Consider the following 18,182-nt stretch of genomic DNA (forward strand, 5'->3'; position numbering starts at 1 on the left):
TGGTTGTACCAACATCTCCTGGGTCTCTTGGCAGCGGTCCTATTAGCCGTTCCGCACTCAAGACTGAGGATGAGGATGAGGAGGATTCAGCTGCACTTTGCGGCCTCATCGAACCAGGAGCGGGGCTCTCAATAGGAGATGATCAATGTTCCTCCATCCCTCCACCCGGACCTAACATGGTGGTCCAAGGACTGCAACCTACGGACGGGAAAGCCCTTTCGGCCGCCCTCCCCGCAGGCCACCATCACCACAGACTCTTCGCTCGAGGGCTGGGGAGCCACCCTGGATGATCTTGCGGTCCACGGCACCTGGACTCGACAGGAGCAGGAATACCACATCAAATGGTTGGAGCTGAACACCATCTGGCTAGCACTCAGAGCATTCCTACCACTTCTCAGGGGCAAGGTTGTCCTCATCCAGACAGGCAACTCGACCAGCATGTACTACGTCAACAAGCAGGGAGGCACCAGATCCCCTCAGCTGTGCAGACTGGCAATCAGCATGTGGGAATGGGCCCTGGAAAACATCTACCTCACGGCAGCCCATCTCCCGGGGAATCCAACCTGGAGGCGGACAGGCTCAGCTGGTTGGGAGCAGACAATTACAAGTGGCAGCTAAACAACCTCGTTATTCAGGAGATCTTCAACAAGTGGTGTCAACCCTAGGTGGACCTCTTCGCCACCTGGCACAACAAGAAGTGTCCTCAGTTTGCCTCCTGGCAGGGACAGAGTCCCAGCGCCCTGGGCAAGGCATTTTCGGCTTCAGTGAAACGGCAGGAGGGCTTACGCCTTTCCGCCTACTCTGCTGATTCACAGAGTCATTTGCAAGATCAAGGAGTCTCGCCAACTGAACATCATTCTGATAGCTCCATGGTGGCCGGCCATGCCATGGTTTTTGGAGCTGCTCAGCCTCTCAGAGATGCCCCTGATTCATCTCCCAACGGGTCCAGCACATCTTCTGGTGCAGCACGGGGGCAGGGTCATCCACCCCACGCAAACTAGCCCTCACAGTGTGGTTCCTGAGCAGGTAACGCTGCAGCACCTCAGACTCTCGCAGGGTAATGTAGAAATCATTCAGGGCGCAAGGAGCAAGACTGCCAGGGCCCAGTATAAAAGCAATGACAAGATTCTGCCACTGGGCAGACTCCAAAGACATCGAACCACTGGCATGTACTTTGGACGATGAGTTCTCCTTCTCGGCGCACCTCGCCCACCCGGGCGTGCAGGTTGACACTTGCTGCACATATCTCGCAGCCATCAGAGTTTACAGGAACTCGGAGGAGGGGATCTTCTCCTCCTCCAATCCTATCGTCAAACATTTGACGGGGCTTGCGAGGCTCTACCCGCCCGTCAAGAGGCCGCACCCTGTGTGGGACCTCAACATAGTCTTGGGCGCCCGGCGCACAAACCATTCGAGCCAATGGCGTCCGCTGACATCAGGCTGGTCACCATCAAGACGGCCTTGCTAGTCGGACTCACCTCTGCGTGTAGAGTGAGCGAAAACCAGACACTGGTTGCCTCGGAACCATATACTACCTTTCACAAGGACAAAGTAGTCCTGCGGACACACCCAGCATTCCTGCCCAAGGTGCCGTCTGCTTTCCATTTGAACGAGGAAATAGTCCTTTCTACTTTTTTTTTGCTGATCCCAAGGACGAAGCGCAGAGAGTGCTGCACTGCCTGGATGTCAGGCGTGCCCTGAAATTCTACTTGGACAGGACCAAGGGCTTCTGCAAATCGGACGCCCTGTTCGTCACTTTCGGAGGCTCAAGACCAGGCTATTAGGCCGCTAAGGCTTCCATATCCCGCTGGACGGTCTCTGCCATCAAAGAGGCCTACGAGGGCCAGCAGAAGCCGCTGCCGGCCAACATGCACGTCCACGCAGTCAGGGCCAAGGCAACAGCCATCGCATTCCAGCGCCATGTCCCTTGGATAGTCCTAAGCAGGGTGGCCACTTGGGCCATTCCCTCGGCTTTCTACAAGCATTACTGTTTGGATGCCGGCTCTAGATCTGATGCGGCTTTCGGACAGGCGGTTCGCAGGAACCTTTTTGCTTAAGGAGGGTCTCCTCTCCACCCTGGGGCTACATTCACTTGTAATCGTCCATGCAGTATGGAGGAAAGGGGACGGGACGTAAGAGTAATTCTAAGTTACTCACCGTAGTGACTAACGTACTCTTAGTCCATTGTCCCCTTTCCTCCATACGTCCCACCAACCTCCCCCTGATAATACTGGTGTCATTAGGCAATGTTAAATCTATTGTCGACGCTTCAATGGGGACTGAGGTGTTGTGCCGGATGGCGGAGTCTGGGCAGAGCATGCTCCCTGGGCCGCACCACTGCGCGCATCTAAATTTAAAGGGGAAGAAGGTACGCCCATGTAGTATGGACTAAAGGGGACTATGGACTAAGAGTACGTTAGTCACTATGGTGAGTAACTTATAATTTCTGCAGCCAATGCTGTGAACTCCATGCAGAATGTTGCTCGCGGAATAATTTAGCAGCGCTGATCTGGAAACTACAGTACCTCATGTCACCAATTTCGCTCTTTTTGTTCCAGCCCACAGTCCATCCTTAGAGTACCTTGCTTCACAAAACCTTCTCTGTTCTGGCCCCAGTGCCAACCACAAGCACAAATGATTTTGCCTTCAGATGCAAACTAAAAACATCTGCTTGTCTAAGCTTTACACTACTGGAGAGTTTGCACGTTTCGTTGGGGTCTGTGTTACATTGTTCTCCACCAGCAGCACCTTGAAACCATAGGGTGTATGCGTGTTGTGGAACATGTTAACATAAAACACTGCCATTCTCCATTTATAACTTACCATAATATCTCTGAAAATGATGTCAAGACCACCTGACAGCCCCTTACTAATGCCGTGTCACATGGTGTGGTTTATTGGGCAAATGCACATTACATTATTTTATTAACTTGGGTGGGGGGATTCTTTGAGGGTGGGAGGAGAACCTGTTCTGCATCTTTTAACTGGCTGTGGAACAACCAAGCTTCCCGACCACTGAATCCCTCATACTCTACTTCACCTTTTTCAAAAATCTGCAAAGTTTAGCGAGTCTAGTTCTATGTCTAACCCTCTTTAGAAGGCTATCCTCAAAGGCTGGGTGGATGCAGAACCCCTTCGGAGCCCAGTTTCACTGTCACAGGATTGATGTATTTTTAATGTAAACCTCTCAATAAAATGTGAGCTGTATTTGTTCTTTCCTTTTTAAAATAATATTTTTAGTGGACCACATTTGCTCGCCCACTCCCCCCACTATACTGTGGTTCCTCTGATCTGCATGTTTCTTACATTACTGCCATGCAGAGGATGAACAGCCTGCTTTAAATTCTTAAAACCTACTAATCACATTTAAGTTAGGAGATTCTTCTAGATTGCATTACCAAATAAACCTAGGCTGATGGCGTTAGTCACAAAAGACTCCTCAGGGAGACGATGGAGTGGAACCACCTCCTGGAGAAACACTTGCACTAGTGAATTGGAGATGATACCTTTCTTATGTGCAATTAAGTGAACCACTTAAGTGTGCAAGTCTACTACCACCAAAATGGCATTGTACACATTATCATTAGGCAGATCCTTAAAAAAGAATCCATGCAGATAGTATGGTCGGTTCGCGGTGCGGGATTGGTAAAGGCTGCCGCAACCCAGCTGGTTTCTTTCCTTCGGTCATAGCTCTAGAACAAACCTCAAAGCTACCCACATAATTAATATAGTTTCTAACCGATCCCCTTCACACACTTCTTAAAAGCAGTTTGAAAGTATTTTGTATTTCATGTTTCCCGCTAAGGGCATCTCATGCCCCTCTTAAAGGAAATTCAAACTATGCTCTTCTGTGGGCAAATAGTCTATTTGCAGAATACTGTAAAACATTATTTTTTTTTAAAAAGACTTTATTCATCCATTTTCCAATTACAGAAACAAAAGAAAATTAAAAACAACAGGTACAACCTTATTAGGGTGCAACACAGGAGGAACAGATAACACAGATAATGGCAAACACAAAATATCCAGCTTGGTGAAGAATACTAAGCCACAGTTGAGAGTCGCATCTTTATCGTCCTCCGCACTGTAAACCATTCTTAACCATACAGTACAGGTCCTGTCTCAACCATTCAATCATCTGCTCTTCTGACATAAATAGTTGGATATCTTGCAGGACCTCACAGCCAAGAACTTGCTGCAAAAGACTTATTATCATTACGTTCTGACAACTGGGCTAGAAGGTTATCTAAAACATATAGTCTACAAAGAATAATGAAAATCAGGAATGTCTCAGTAAAGTACCTTTGCTGACTGCAAGAATAAGTAATTCCAAGGACCCATAAAGACTGATATGTTATGACACACATCAGATAATGCTCCCATTCCACAAAACCTACCCTGATCGCTAACAACAAGCAGTCTGTAATTGACCTCAGCCTCAGTCAACTTTCAGGAGTAGAATGACACTGGGTGAAGTTAGCCAGTGCTTCGGTGATAAAGCTGCCCTTACGGCTAGGTTTGAAGCATCTGCCTCTACAGAGAATGGCATGCAAGGCATCTGAGTGTAACAGCAGAGGCTCAAAACTGAATTTCCAAGTAAGCAGCTCAAAAGCACTCTTAGTAGCCTTGTCTCACTCAAGCCTACCTCTTTATTTCCTATAGTATTGTAATGGATGCTACCACCAGCTAGAACCCCTCGATAAATCTTCTATACAAGTTGGTAAAGCCCACATCACTCTAGATCTTGAAGATTGATAGCATGGGCTAATCGCAAACTGCACTCCTCTTCATTTCATCTATTTGGAGACCCAAGGGTGAAAGGCCCAACCCCAAGAACTTGGTGCGTTCAGCAGTGAACTGGATCTTCCCTAGCTTGGCAAACAACTTGTCCTTGCATAGTTTCTGGTGTCTACTGTTAGATGTTCTTGATAATAGTGTTCCAGATCTTGCAAGAAAGTTACGATCACATCTATGTACATCATCACGAATATGTCCAGCAACTCCCTCAATACTTCATGATGTAGTACCGGAAGGCTTCCTGCACATTACAAGCCAGAACACCCTTGCCAGTTATTAAAATTCACCTGCTCCAAATGATAGTTCCCCATAGACCTAACTTAGTAAATACGGATGACCCCCCTTGGTTTTGGTTGAACATTACGAAAATAAGAGGTAATGGACATTGGTTCTTAATGTTCGCATGATTCAGTGCAAGGTAGTGAATGGAGGTCCAATATTCACCATTTGTTCTTGGTGACGAACAAGAGCAGCTAGGGTGCCGGCTACTGAGGATGTCTTATGCAGGCTTTCCCCAGTTTCTCTTCCAGATATTCCTTAATGTGTTTATTTTCCCACTCCATAAATGCATAAACCCTGACAATGGAAGTCCCCGCTGCTAAATCAATCTTGAAATTTCATGAGCATTGTGGGGCAACTCTCAAGTTACAACTTCAGCAAACACATCAGTCAAATCCTGACGGCATTCTAGTAGTTACCTTTAAACCATCCAAATGCTGTCCTACATCTTGAGTGCTACCAGCAGAGACTGCCATTCACTGCATCTGATCCTCTCGCCTTAATTCAAAACCCTTTACAAAGGTCTGCCTCCTCTCCACCATCCATCCTGTCCATTTAATGCTTTGATTTTGTTGAATAAGCCAGAGCGTCCTTGAGCTGAGGTCCATCAATCAGTTTGAGGGCAATCCTTTTCCAGTGCCCCCCAAAACGTTCCACATTGAAGGCTGTTGCGCTGTGCGGAATGGGACCGGATCTTGGTTGCATCAAATCGACTGCCTTCACTTGTCTACCAGCTCCTTTGACTTGTGTAGGTGTTTGCCAAGAATTCAGAATTACCAGCGTAGACAATTCCTTGTGGTTCCTGAGTTTAACATTGAAACTACCCTCATTACAGTTTGTGCCCCAAACTGAAAGAATATAGAAAGGTTAACAGCTGCAGGAAATTTGCCAACTGTAGCTTCCTTTCCACTGTTAAGATTTCTGAACTTCTGAAATGTATTGTTTATTCTTGCAGGTGCTCAAGAATAGATCATACTTCTTTAGTTAATAGGCAACTGGGTATTGTTTTCTTGGCTTCCTCTAATCTATATTCTTCCTTGCCCACTTCCTCTATTTCTGAGCTCCTTTCCAATCTCTGTCAGCCTTTGTACTCAGTATGAAAACATCCCAGTTCCTCGCTGCGCTCGTTCAGCTGTTGATCAACCTATAAAATTAAACCCACTAGATTATCATACCAGGTTGGCGATGCACCAACACTAGATCATCCTTTAACTCATTCTTAAACCTTGATAGAAGAGGTAGGCCCTCTTTGATGAATTCGATCATCTGCACTGTAGGTGTGCGCTTGCGTGAATTTTTAAATGAAATTGAATGATAGTAGATCAACCTCTGGAAAAAAGTGTGGGGCTAATCCACACACCTTTTCCTATGCTCACCGCACGACATACACATAGACTGTGTACTCTGGGTGAACACAGGCTACAAGTGCAGTCCCCCCAGCCATATTTAGTTGGGATCTGACAGGTGGAGTACACAATGCATCTTCAGAAGGGGGAGGGCCTAACCTTCCCCCTGCCATGGCCAGCCTAATTAACTTGACAAAGGCTCCATGGATCCTCTCTGCCATTTTGTTGAGCCCTATAGCTGGTGGCAGCATTCACAACTAATCAGAGTTTAATTCAAACAGGCCCACATGGAGCCTGGCTGCAGAGGCTACCCCAACACCCTTTCATATGCACTTTGTCAACCTGAAGCTAGCTCCCACCCTCTGTATCTATTGATAGTGAAATGTCATATCTGGCACTGAGTGTTTACAGTAGTCATCACCGCAGGGGGACCCCATTTAGAAGGTACGAGTATGTGGTTTGATGGGGCCAGAACGTCTGGTCTCGCCTGAACTTCAAGGGAGACCTGCTGCTTTAATCAGGAACCACAGAGCGCTCCATTAACCAGAGGGACCCTATGATACATAACAGACAGGAAGATGGATGGGACTTAGTATTATATGTCTTCACCCCTTTACCTTTTCTGTTGCAAAGCACTCTGGTTATGACCTCACGCATACAGGAGATTGTTGGTGGGAACCCAGGATTGGTTCATTAAGGTAGGCTTAGCCTACACCAATCCCTGTGGTCCATTTGGCTTTAAAAGACAGTTAAGCCCCTCTTCTGGCAGATCATCTGAAGGCTTTACCAGAAGCAGAAGAAAGAACTCATCATTGGACCCTGGCAGAAGGTACATTCTGCCTTACATCTTCTGCCAGTGAAGGAAGGCCAGGACCTCCTAGAGGGAAGCAAGATCCCTCCCCTAAACATTTCCCAGGGAACAGAGGGAGATATCGAATCCAGAGGACCCTCCAACAGTTCCAGAACCGGTACCCAGCCAGCACACAGCATGCCCTGCTATGCTATCCTGCAAGCTTCCTAGGTGGGAAGTGCCAGAGAGTCTCTGAACCAAACCAAGGACAAGGCAGCTGCCTGCAACACTCTCCTCAGCTTTGGGCTATCTGCCTTAATGGATAACACAAGCTCAGTGAAGAAGCTAGGAGAAGTGCATCAACAATCCCCTACCGACGTCCCCTCACAGGACATTTTCGAGCCCCTCGAGCTATAACCGGCTGCACCACTGACTGTTACGCCACAGTGGCTAAAGCCATCTAAGGCACCTCGACCAGTGCTTCAGAACTGCCGACCAGCACTGAGACGACGATTCCTAACCCTGAGCCGCCGTGCAGACTAGCCTGCAGCCATTGTTCAGCTTCTCGCTAAACTGCCTGCCGCTTGATACCTGCAGCTGTCTCCCGTCTTGATCTCTGTTGAAACTCTGCAACAGAAGGTACATTGTGGTTCTGTCCCACAGGTCCTTCTCCGAAGGCCCTTAGTGACATTTTTAAAGACCCATTGCTCCCTTTCTGTTGAAACCAAGTATCCTAAAACTATTGCGATTAACGACTACCTATCCAGAGCACATCCCTTTTCCTTCTTTGAAACTGTCTATCCTCTGCATTCCTAACAGGATGGGTTGTATTTTGTAGTGTGCTAGAACTGTCTGTTGTGATAATATTAAAGTAGATATTTGTATACAACCCTGACTGGACAGTCCCTTTTATTATTGGGTAATAATTGTATTTTAGCTGTTTTCCAACTAACCAATGATCCATAACCATTCGGAGGTAAGCCTGCCGTTTTGTCCACATTTACCATAATTGTACAAGGAGGTTTCTCATTTGCTTGTGTTTCCAATCTGTTCGGATCACTTCTGGTGTACTAAAGGTGTCGGGCTGATTGATCGTTTACAAACCGATATTCATCCCTGGACCACTTGTGCACGGGAAGTTGATTCGTCACACCCTCTCCTCAGGCCAATCACTTTCTTTTAGCAGGGCATTGAGATGGAAGATGCAGCCTTCCCCAGGTCCCTGTGTTTTCATTCTAGTCGCTTCTGTCAACAACTTAGGAAGACAACCTATTGTCAAACATTTGCTTCGGTTTCCTCTTGAAAGGTTTGACGTTCTGCTATGCTGGACTATTGCTGGAGACCAAAGGCAAGGACCAGGCTGCACCTTGGTCCATTAGGTAGGGTAACATGAAGGCCACCTTGGACTCCAGGGTTGGAAAGACCTGTGACCTGGAAAAGAAATGCAAGCTGCACTGAATCATAGTTTGTTCAGACCTTTTTGTCTCCCCATGAAATCATTTGGGTGCTGCTAAAGGTATGCCTCTTTTTACACACAGTTTACTAATGACACAACACAATTTGTGCCAGTGTAAGCCTGGATTTATTGTTAGTGCGTTGGTGACGCGTGTTTCGGCCGCTGGCCTTTTTCACAGCCGGACATGTATTACGATCCCCGCATTCAGACCGTGTTTATAAGATATTGAACACAATAGCAAGAATAGAACTCTAAGGACGAAGTTCGGGGAATGTACCCATTGATTGGTTCATTTAAGTATGGAAAGGGACGAACAGTAATCACCAATTCGTAATATATGTCCGGCTGTGAAAAAGGCCAGCGGCCGAAACACGTGTTGCCAACTGACACTACTCACACCAACAATAAATCCAGGCTTACACTGGCGCAAATTGTTTTGTGTCATTAGTAAAATACATTGCTCTTGCCCCCTCAGTGGAATTATCCAAAAGTCCTCATTTTCTTGTGTTAGCTGCAGGAATACTGCTGGTACCTTCAACTTTGGACAAACCGTCTTCGAGAGGATTCTCTGGAAAAGGTGTTGTCAGGATCTGATCTGTAGGTCCATACTGCATTGATCTGTCCATTTTACCATGTGACCAAGTGCCTGGTGTTCCTTCTTAAAGGCTGAAACATCTTTCTAAGACTCCTGGAAAATGTACCCCAAGTTGTCCAAAGGGAAAGTTGCCTCGGACTCCATAGCTGATTGGGCGAATCTTTAGTCGTAATGTTCTTTCCTATCCGTGACATCTGGCCACATGGAACAACTTGACCTACTTTATTGTGGTGTTTTTTATTGCGGGTGGGAGGGCTCACAGAACCACTGAGCTCAAGCATTTTGAGATTCTAGGCTCTCTTTACCAACACTTGGAGAAAAGGAGATTTGGATAGAATGGAAAACACTGCTCCATCTTCTGACAAAATGGAAGCTGCATTTCACAAACAAGATTGTAAGTTCAACACTAGTACATTGCTTCTTCTGGCTTTTCCCGAGAAGGCTATGGCTTCACCCCTCCCACCTTTATGTCTGCTAATCTCTTTTTGGCCTCTCCATGACAACCTGGAGACTGGAAAAGGTTTTCAACTTGTTGCGGCTGGGTCAACCCTAAAAAGCCTATTTGTTTTTTCCTAACTAGATTCTTGTTTATATTCTCCCCGGAGACACGCGTTTTGTCAAACGTTCTTGAAGCCCACCTGGATAATTTAGCTTTCCAGATACTGCCCAGTGTTTTCCCTCGATCTCTTCCTAAAATGTATTTATAAGTTAACTAATTTTAGGCTTTCCCCTTAATCATAGTCAAATTGGAATCCCTTGGAATATTGGCAAGCAATATGGATTCCAATCTGTGCTTCTGTATAATTATGCGAGAGTCTGGAGTTAGCTCCTGAGTAGTGGCAGCATGGAGCGCCTGGGTGCCATGAGCATGTTAAGTGGAGAATTAAAGCTTTGGCGGTGAGTCATGCGTTCACTCTGCTTGCTGAGATTAAAACATTTGCTGCAATCGTAAGAGGTTGTGTCCAAGTCTGTCGCATGTAGGACATGTAGACATTGCTGTGGGACTGTAGCCCGGGCCTCCCAAATCTTATTTGGGTGTATACACGGAGACTGAAGCGGCATGCCATGGCTCGGGCCACTGGCTATACAGTGCGTCTGCCACTCATTATGCTTCCAGGAACATAAAGGTCCCCAGTGGGGCATATTCTGTGGAGATTGGTAGGCTGCTGACAGGTTCTCCCTGCAAAACAGCTGCCTGTCTCAGAAATTAAAATGTTGAAAGGGCCAGGGTAGGAAATGGGCCGGAACAAGACCGAGCAGAGCTCCTGCAAAGCTCATCTTGTCGGAGTGCTTCCGTAGCTCTGCTCCATCCCGAGGCCCAGAAAACTCCCAGATTTCTTTCAGAGCTGAGATCTCACACAGGAGCAGCCATGGCATGGGAGACCGTGCACTCCGTTCAGAATAGCCAAATCCTCATGGTCTGTTCCGGAGGTGTTCAAATTGGTATAAATGACTTCCAATGTACAGATATTTTTTGTTAGGTTGAGTATTGTGACCAATGGAAAGTTCAGAGAGCCCAGCACCCATTACTTGCTCAAAAGGGTTTCTTGCTGAATCACTGTTACAGACTTAGTTCAAATATCAAATTGTGGGTATTCAAATGTTCCCAAAATGCTTTTTGCTTTTATGCAAATCACCAGGCGTAGGTTCCATGAAAGGATAGGGTGTTTTGGGTGACCTAGCCTTTGGCCTACCCCAGCCACTCACCCCTATCTTGAGTAATGTGTACATTAAAATGGATAATACACACACCCGCCTCACAGCTATCCTCCTTCATCTCCGTTAGTTCTAAACTTTCAATGTAAAAGCCCTAATGCAGAAGGAGAATGACCCTGTTTTATTTATATATATATATATATATCTATATATCTATAGTGGCCAGGACACGGCCATCGCTATTGGATCCAGTTCCTGGGGGTGGACCAGTGGCGGAGGATCACCTGGACGGGTCTTCGGGAAGTGGAAGTGGGACACCAAAGGGTGAGACGCGGTATCCCCTTCCTTATGACACCTTTTCCCCATCCTGCCCAGCAGGGCATTTGGAAACTTTCCCCCTGGCCCCTTTTCAGACACAAACACTTTCTCACTATGTGAGCTAAAACGGACTAATACCAGAGCCGTTTACCTGACATGTCCCAACACCAGGGTCGGGCAGAGTTAGGCAATTGCCGATTACTATACACACCTGACTACCCTTTCCCTTCCTCACAGGGATAAAAGGTGAAGCACGAGAGCACAGTTTGAGCAAGGCCGAACGCACGAGGAAGCAGCTATTCCGGGACAGCAGTTTAAACGGAGGAGAAATGCGGTGGAAGTTCAGAGGACGACCAGGAGGGAATTGCCCTTGCCCTTTTTAACCCAGACCTGTGAGGCCTCCGCAAAAGGGAATGTAAGACCAGGAATCTCAGCTGGCGAGTGGTGTGACAGATGTCAATGGTACACGCTGCCCTCCCGTACTGATAGCCAGTGCTTGCTGCCGTGGTACCGTCCTTGACTCCTGAGGCAGAAGAAGTACCAACGAGTTCAACACAGCCGGAGAGTCGGAGGAAACTGATACTGGACCGGCCTGTGTTAGGCTCAATGTTGCAGTGGCAACATCATAAGAACGAAGATAAAAGACAGAAGTCTCTTTGAGTGGTCCGGCGCCACGTGGGCGTCCATCCAAATTTCTCTAACTGATCCCTCTCGTAAGGATTTTGAAAGTAATGAACTAAGAACTGTTTAACCAAACTATCAAATCGGGAATCCTAGGGGAGGCCGACGTAAGGTGTCAAAGTGGTCATACATGGGTCGAGTCAAACCCCTTATACAGTCGAAGGTCTTTGACACGTGGTGAAAGTGTGCATGAGACTAAAGAATTTAGAATGGTGGCGTTTGTGCCCGGAAGAGGGGAATGGTGTGTGATTTTGTGAAAACCAGCATCTGTCATGGGGGAAAACCGAATAACCCGGCAAGATGTAATCAACCTTTGAAAGTCTTTGTTTCAATTGACGAGTGTTTCTGGAAACCGTAAAGGAAGAGCGTAAGCTGCACAATTGTTTAAAAAGACGTTAAGATTCCCGAAGATTACAAAGTGGTGATATTTAGATTTATAGGCAAATGTGTACCCGACTGACGGATGCCTACGAATTGGGGTGAACAGTGATACACCTGCGAACATTGTGTCAACAAACGTGAACCCGACTGAGGGATGTCCACAGTGAATGGTGTGTCTAAGCCCGACCGAGGAAGTCTATTGTGAGAGAAGGATCAGAACCCGGCTTAGGGGTACCCAGGGGCGAGGAGAAATTGCCCACCGTAAAGATTAACAAAAGGAACTTTTGGTGTTGTGTACGATACATCAGGGTCTCTGAAGCAAGAGACTTTGTATCAAAGAGACTTGGGAACAGAGGGCCCTGAAATTTAAAAAAGGAACTGTACATTTGTGCCCTAGAGGCCCAGGAGTGCGTTGTGCTCAAGAGTCCTGCCTTGTCCCATGCTAAAAACGTGGGGAAGGGAGACCACATCCATAACATCCTGGCTTATCATTGTGTGAACACTTCTTCCTTTTCTTGTGAAGATTATCCCACGCTCCTTTGGTAGTATAGCAGCAAATTGGCAATAGTTGTTTTTAGTATAGGCCCTTTTATTTAACTAGACTCCACTAGGACTGTATTATTATTATTTGATAGTCGTAGCATGCTCCCATATTGGAGGTAGGTTTAGATTAGGCATTTTCCTCACCCATGTATAGAGTGTAATAAACACCCTTGAACTGTGATCACTTGTGTTTGTCTTACTTTGATACTATGCCTTCCTTACAGAGGCGAAAGGCGAAAGCGTATGGCCCTGATAGGCGAAAGGTGAAGTTTGGAAACTTCCAGAAGTTTCCAAATTGTTGCTATGAGAAGAGGTGTGACAGGCATTTCTGTTACTCTCTTACGAATAGTGCTAAAGTGTTATTTCACGGGTGGCTGTGTGAACGAGCCATCTTGCAGCAAAACATTATTCTGTCCATGAAATTAATAATCAGATTAAGTATGTGCTTCCGGGGACAGTTACTTAGTTCAACTCAGTCGATACGGTGGTGATGCCGATAAAGTCATAAACTATCCAACAGAATTCCTCAGCTCCCTCGTCCAACCGGGATTGCCACCACATCACCTTTGACTGAAAGTTGGGTCACCCATCATGCTGCTTCGCAATCTCGACACACCTCAGCTGTGTTAAGGTACAAGGCTCTGCGTTAAAAAATTGCTGCCCAACATAATTGAAGCGACAGTGTTGACCGGGAAGGGAAAAGGAGAAGATGGATTCAACCCCGCATTCCACTCATTCCGACAGACATGGAGTTCAGTTTCAAGCGCATACAGTTCCTGGTTAGGCTGGCATTCGGTATCACAATCAAGGAGGCACAGGGCCAGTCAATGAAGTACACTGTTATCAACTTGGAATCCCCATGTTTCTCTCATGGGCAGTTATGTGTTACTTGTTCTAAAGTGAGTTCCCCAAATCAGTTTTATAGCTTTGCTCCAACTGTAAAAACAAAGGATGTTGTTTATAAACAAGCCTTACAATAAACGTGTACTTTGATAATATTGAACTTTAGGTCCATAGTTGTTGGCACCGTAGGCATCATGTCACCCATCATGCTGCTCAGGAATCTGTGTTGTTATCATGTACAGAAGAAGAACAACATATTGTGCTGTGTTGTCTTTATAAGAAAACATTTAAAAAATATAAAATAATCAAAAAATGTAGTGAATGTATGATATGATATGATAGGTTATTTATAACGCGCTTAATACCCAGAGGTTTGTAAGTGTGGACCGGGATCGAACCTGTGTTGCTCTGTCGTCTTGATTCCAAGGCGAGCACGTTGCCCCTGAGCTCTATCCTCCTTATCTTTTCACCTTTCTTATGGAGCCTTTCCAAAAAAGCGTAAAGATACCTTAAGTTGTTTCTAACAAATGGTGCTCATGAGAAAATGAAATCCCAGGCAACGCCGGGTATGCAAGCTAGTAGTTTATAAGAGTCAGTAGTAGCCTGAGGTGTCTCCCATTGAGATAGGATTGATCAGACACTTCTATATTGGCACAGTCTATAAGAATCAGTAGCCCAGACTTCTTCCATGGAGTAAGGATTCTTCTGACACTGTTATAATGGCATAGTTTATAAGAAACAGTCACTCCAGGCATCTCCAATTGAATAAGGATTCATCAGGCACTATTATATTGGCATATTTCATAATAATCAGCAGCTCCGGATGTCTCCCATTGAGTAAGGATTCATCAGACATTATCATATCGGTATAGTTAAGATTCAGTCTCCCCTGGTGGATTCCATTGAATAAGGATTCATCAGGCACTATAATATTGGCATATTCCATAATAATCAGAAGCTCCGGGTGTCTCCCATTGAGTTAGGATTGATCAGACACGTTTATATTGGCACAGTCTATAAGAATCAGTAGACCAGACGTCTTCCATGGAGTAAGGATTCATCAGACACTATTATATTGGCATAGTTTATAAGAATCCGTAGCTCCAGGCATTTCCTATTGAGAAAGGATTCAACAGACACTATTAAATTGGCATTATTTATAAGAATCCGCACCTCTGGCATCTCCCATCGAGTAAGGATTCATCAGACACTATTATATTGGCATACTTTATAACAAGCACTAGCTCTAGGTGTCTCCTATTAAGGAATGATTCATCAGACACTGTTACATCAGTAGCTCCAGGCGTCTCCCATTGAGTAAGGTTTTGTCAGACACTATAATTTGGGCACAGTTTATAAGAATCAGTATCTCCTTGTGTCTCTCATTGAGTACGGAATCGTTACACTATTGTATGGTCATAGTTTATAAGAATCAGTCACTCCAGCCATCTCCCATTGAATAAGGATTCATCAGACACTATTATATTGGCATAGTTTATAAGAAGCAGTCGTTCCAAGCAAGTTCTATTGAGAAAAGATTCAAAGTCACTATTATGTTGGCGTAGTGTATACGAATCAATAGCTGCAGGTGTCTCCCATTAAGTAAGGATTCAATAGGTAATATTATATTGGCATAGTTTCTGAGATGCAGTATTGATAGGTGTCTCCTATTGAGGCAGGATTCATCGGACACTCTTATATTCGCAAATATTTTTAATAATCAGTAGCTCCGGGCGTGTCCCATTGAGTAAGATTTCCACAGACACTGTTATAGTTTATAAGAACCTGTTGCTCCAGGTGTCTCCCATTTAGTATGGATTCATCAGACACTAGTATATCAGCATAGTTAAGAATCAGTCACCCCCGGCATATCCCATTGAATACGGATTCATCAGACACTATTATTTGGCCACAGTGTATACGAATCGATTGCTCCTTGTGTCTCACATTGAGTAAGGAATCGTCAGACACTGTTATATTGGCATAGTTTATAAGAATCAGTCGCTCCAGGCAGCTCCAATTGAATAAGGGTTCATCAGACACTATTATATTGGCATATTTCATAATAATCAGCAACTCCGGATTTCTCCCATTGAGTAAGGATTCATTAGATACTATCATATTGGTATAGTTAAGATTCAGTCTCCCCTGGTGTATTCCATTGAATGAGGATTCATCAGACACTATTATTTGTGCATAGTTTATAATACTCAGTAGCTCCTTGTGTCTCCCATTGAGTAAGGAATCCTCAGACACTGTTATATTGGTATAGTTCATAAGTATCAGTCGCTTCAGGCATTTCCCATTGAATAAGGATTCTTCAGACACCATTACATTGGTCTTCAGACACTATGACATTGTTTTAGTTAGGTTTACAAGATTCGGTTGCCCAGGAAAAACCTCCATTGAGTAAGGATGGATCAGACACTATTTTATTGGCTTACTTAAGTTTACAAGTATCAGTATTCCAGGCATCTCCCATTGAGTACAATTCATCAGCCTCTATTATATTAGAATACTTTATAAGGAGCAGTAGACACAGGAAGAAGCAGCAGACACAGGTGTCTCCTATCGAGTAAGGATTCACCAGACACTGTTATATTGGCATAGTTTATAGAATCAGTCGCCCCAGTCGTATCCCATCGAGTAAGGATTCATCACACACTTATTTTGGCATCCCCAGTAAATATATTTCTGTCTGCATTCGGGAAAAGGAATGCACCTTAATTCTGCACATCTCTACGTTAACTGTAAACAATATTTGTATTAATGTGTGGAATTCTGGTATTTACATGTTGCCTTTCCATAAATGAGGAATTAAGGATCAGTGTTTTGTTTTCTTTGTTTTACAGAATGCAGTCCCTGTTACCCCTTGTGCACCGTTTAAAGACTCGTATGGAGCCTCCAGACTATGAAATGGTAATCAGTGGAATATTCTGCTTTAGAGAGTATAATGCTAAAATGCACCATCCAACTAAGGGCCTGTGCATTACATCCCAGTATGTCCATGCTCTGTGTATGGATGCTTCTAGCTGCAAGTATGCGTAGCTGCACATGGTGTTGTTTCCATGTGGAGCCGGAAAGTGAAAACATACAACACGTAGTTTGACAAAATCATAAACCCTAATTACGAAAACCTAGAGTCTTCCTAAATTGCCCTAACACCAAAGTAAATTACTGTCGTAAGAACAGTGGAGCGTGGGTCTGAAAAACACCTCCTGGTGTGAGCCGTTGCATAGATGCCATAAGAACCTTCCTCTGGTGTTTCGTAAGTACAGACCGGAAGTGTTTTCATTCTTGCGGTTCTGCGTTCATGTGTGCCTGACTAGCGTCTGGCGGGCCGCCATCTTGAAGGCAGACGCCAAGCCAGATGCCAATCTCTGCGAAACCAGCATCCGCGACTCCTTGGAGTAGATGTCAGCTTCCTGCATGGACCATTCCGTGATGAAAGGTAAGTACGACGAGGGTGCAGGGTTGAGGGTGCAGGCCAGGAACTGGTGGGCACAGGTGAAGGAGACCACCTGCCCTCGCAGAGTACGTCATGGGGAAGTGTTCATAGCAGCGTATACTCTTTCTTTGCATGCTGGCTTCCTACATTCAGGGAGAAGGTCCTAAAAAGAACTGAGATACAATCTTGATTTATTCTGTATTTGTGTGCATTATCTACCTATTAAATAATATGTGTAGTGTCAGGGAGTTTGGGAAATGTAGTTTGGGGGTGGGACTTGGGGAGAGCGGTGGGCAGGAAGTGATGAGGGGGGAGGAAAGGAAGGCAGTGTAAAGGAGGAAGGTGAAATAAAAAAGTTGCATGAATCCAACCTCCGAGTCCACATCGTATTTGATTAAGATGCAGTGCGGGTGTCGGAGTCACGGACATTCCCTCATATCGGACATGCCAACAATATGCACAGACTCCCAGGTATGCTCAAGTCTACAGCAAGTTCAAACTGCAGTTTATTCCAGACAAAACCAACAGGGATCAGCACAAGAATACAGGTGAATTCCAGTACGTCTTCAGCTTCCTCTGGCTCACAGGCCAGTTTTATTACAAAATTGCATCACTACTCCGTCACAACTTGGGGCGCTCTCCAAAAACCTATCGCTGTGTGAGATTGGCCGTCCGGAGTGTAATAACCTATATGGGTAACTGTATGTATTATTCTCCTGGCTCTTACATGTCAGGTGGCTGGCCTATTCCAGCCCCAATTTACTAACTATAACATTGTTGTAGAGTAGAGGTCTTACCATCGGTTCTTGCTTGTTGCTACTCACCCCTAGGGAACTAAACTGTGATTGGCTAGAGCTGATGTCCCCAGGCCTGGAACCCAAAATGGTTCTCCGCTCACTGTGCACCATTTCAAGGTGACGTGAATGATTGTGTCTGTATTGTAACTTGTGTGCACCACCCTTGCCTACGAGACCATGTCCCGCTCATTGCAACACTTTTTGCATACTTGTTGCATACTTGTTGTAGCTTGCATCTAGCTGCCTGGGATC

At 45.4% G+C, this 18,182-nt stretch overlaps 1 protein-coding gene across 1 annotated transcript in view; it reads left to right on the plus strand.

Moving 5' to 3' along the window:
• C5PH5orf22 (chromosome 5p C5orf22 homolog) overlaps positions 1 to 18,182 on the plus strand; it is a 746,374-nt gene that overhangs the window by 701,794 nt on the left and 26,398 nt on the right. The window contains exon 8 of the mRNA XM_069613612.1: positions 16,538 to 16,604. Coding sequence (XP_069469713.1) covers positions 16,538 to 16,604 — 67 coding nt within the window. The remainder of the gene's footprint in view (positions 1 to 16,537; positions 16,605 to 18,182) is intronic.

Source organism: Ambystoma mexicanum, chromosome 5p (genome assembly GCF_040938575.1).
Source record: "Ambystoma mexicanum isolate Mex_15411 chromosome 5p, UKY_AmexF1_1, whole genome shotgun sequence".
Classification (NCBI taxonomy): Eukaryota; Metazoa; Chordata; class Amphibia; order Caudata; family Ambystomatidae; genus Ambystoma; species Ambystoma mexicanum.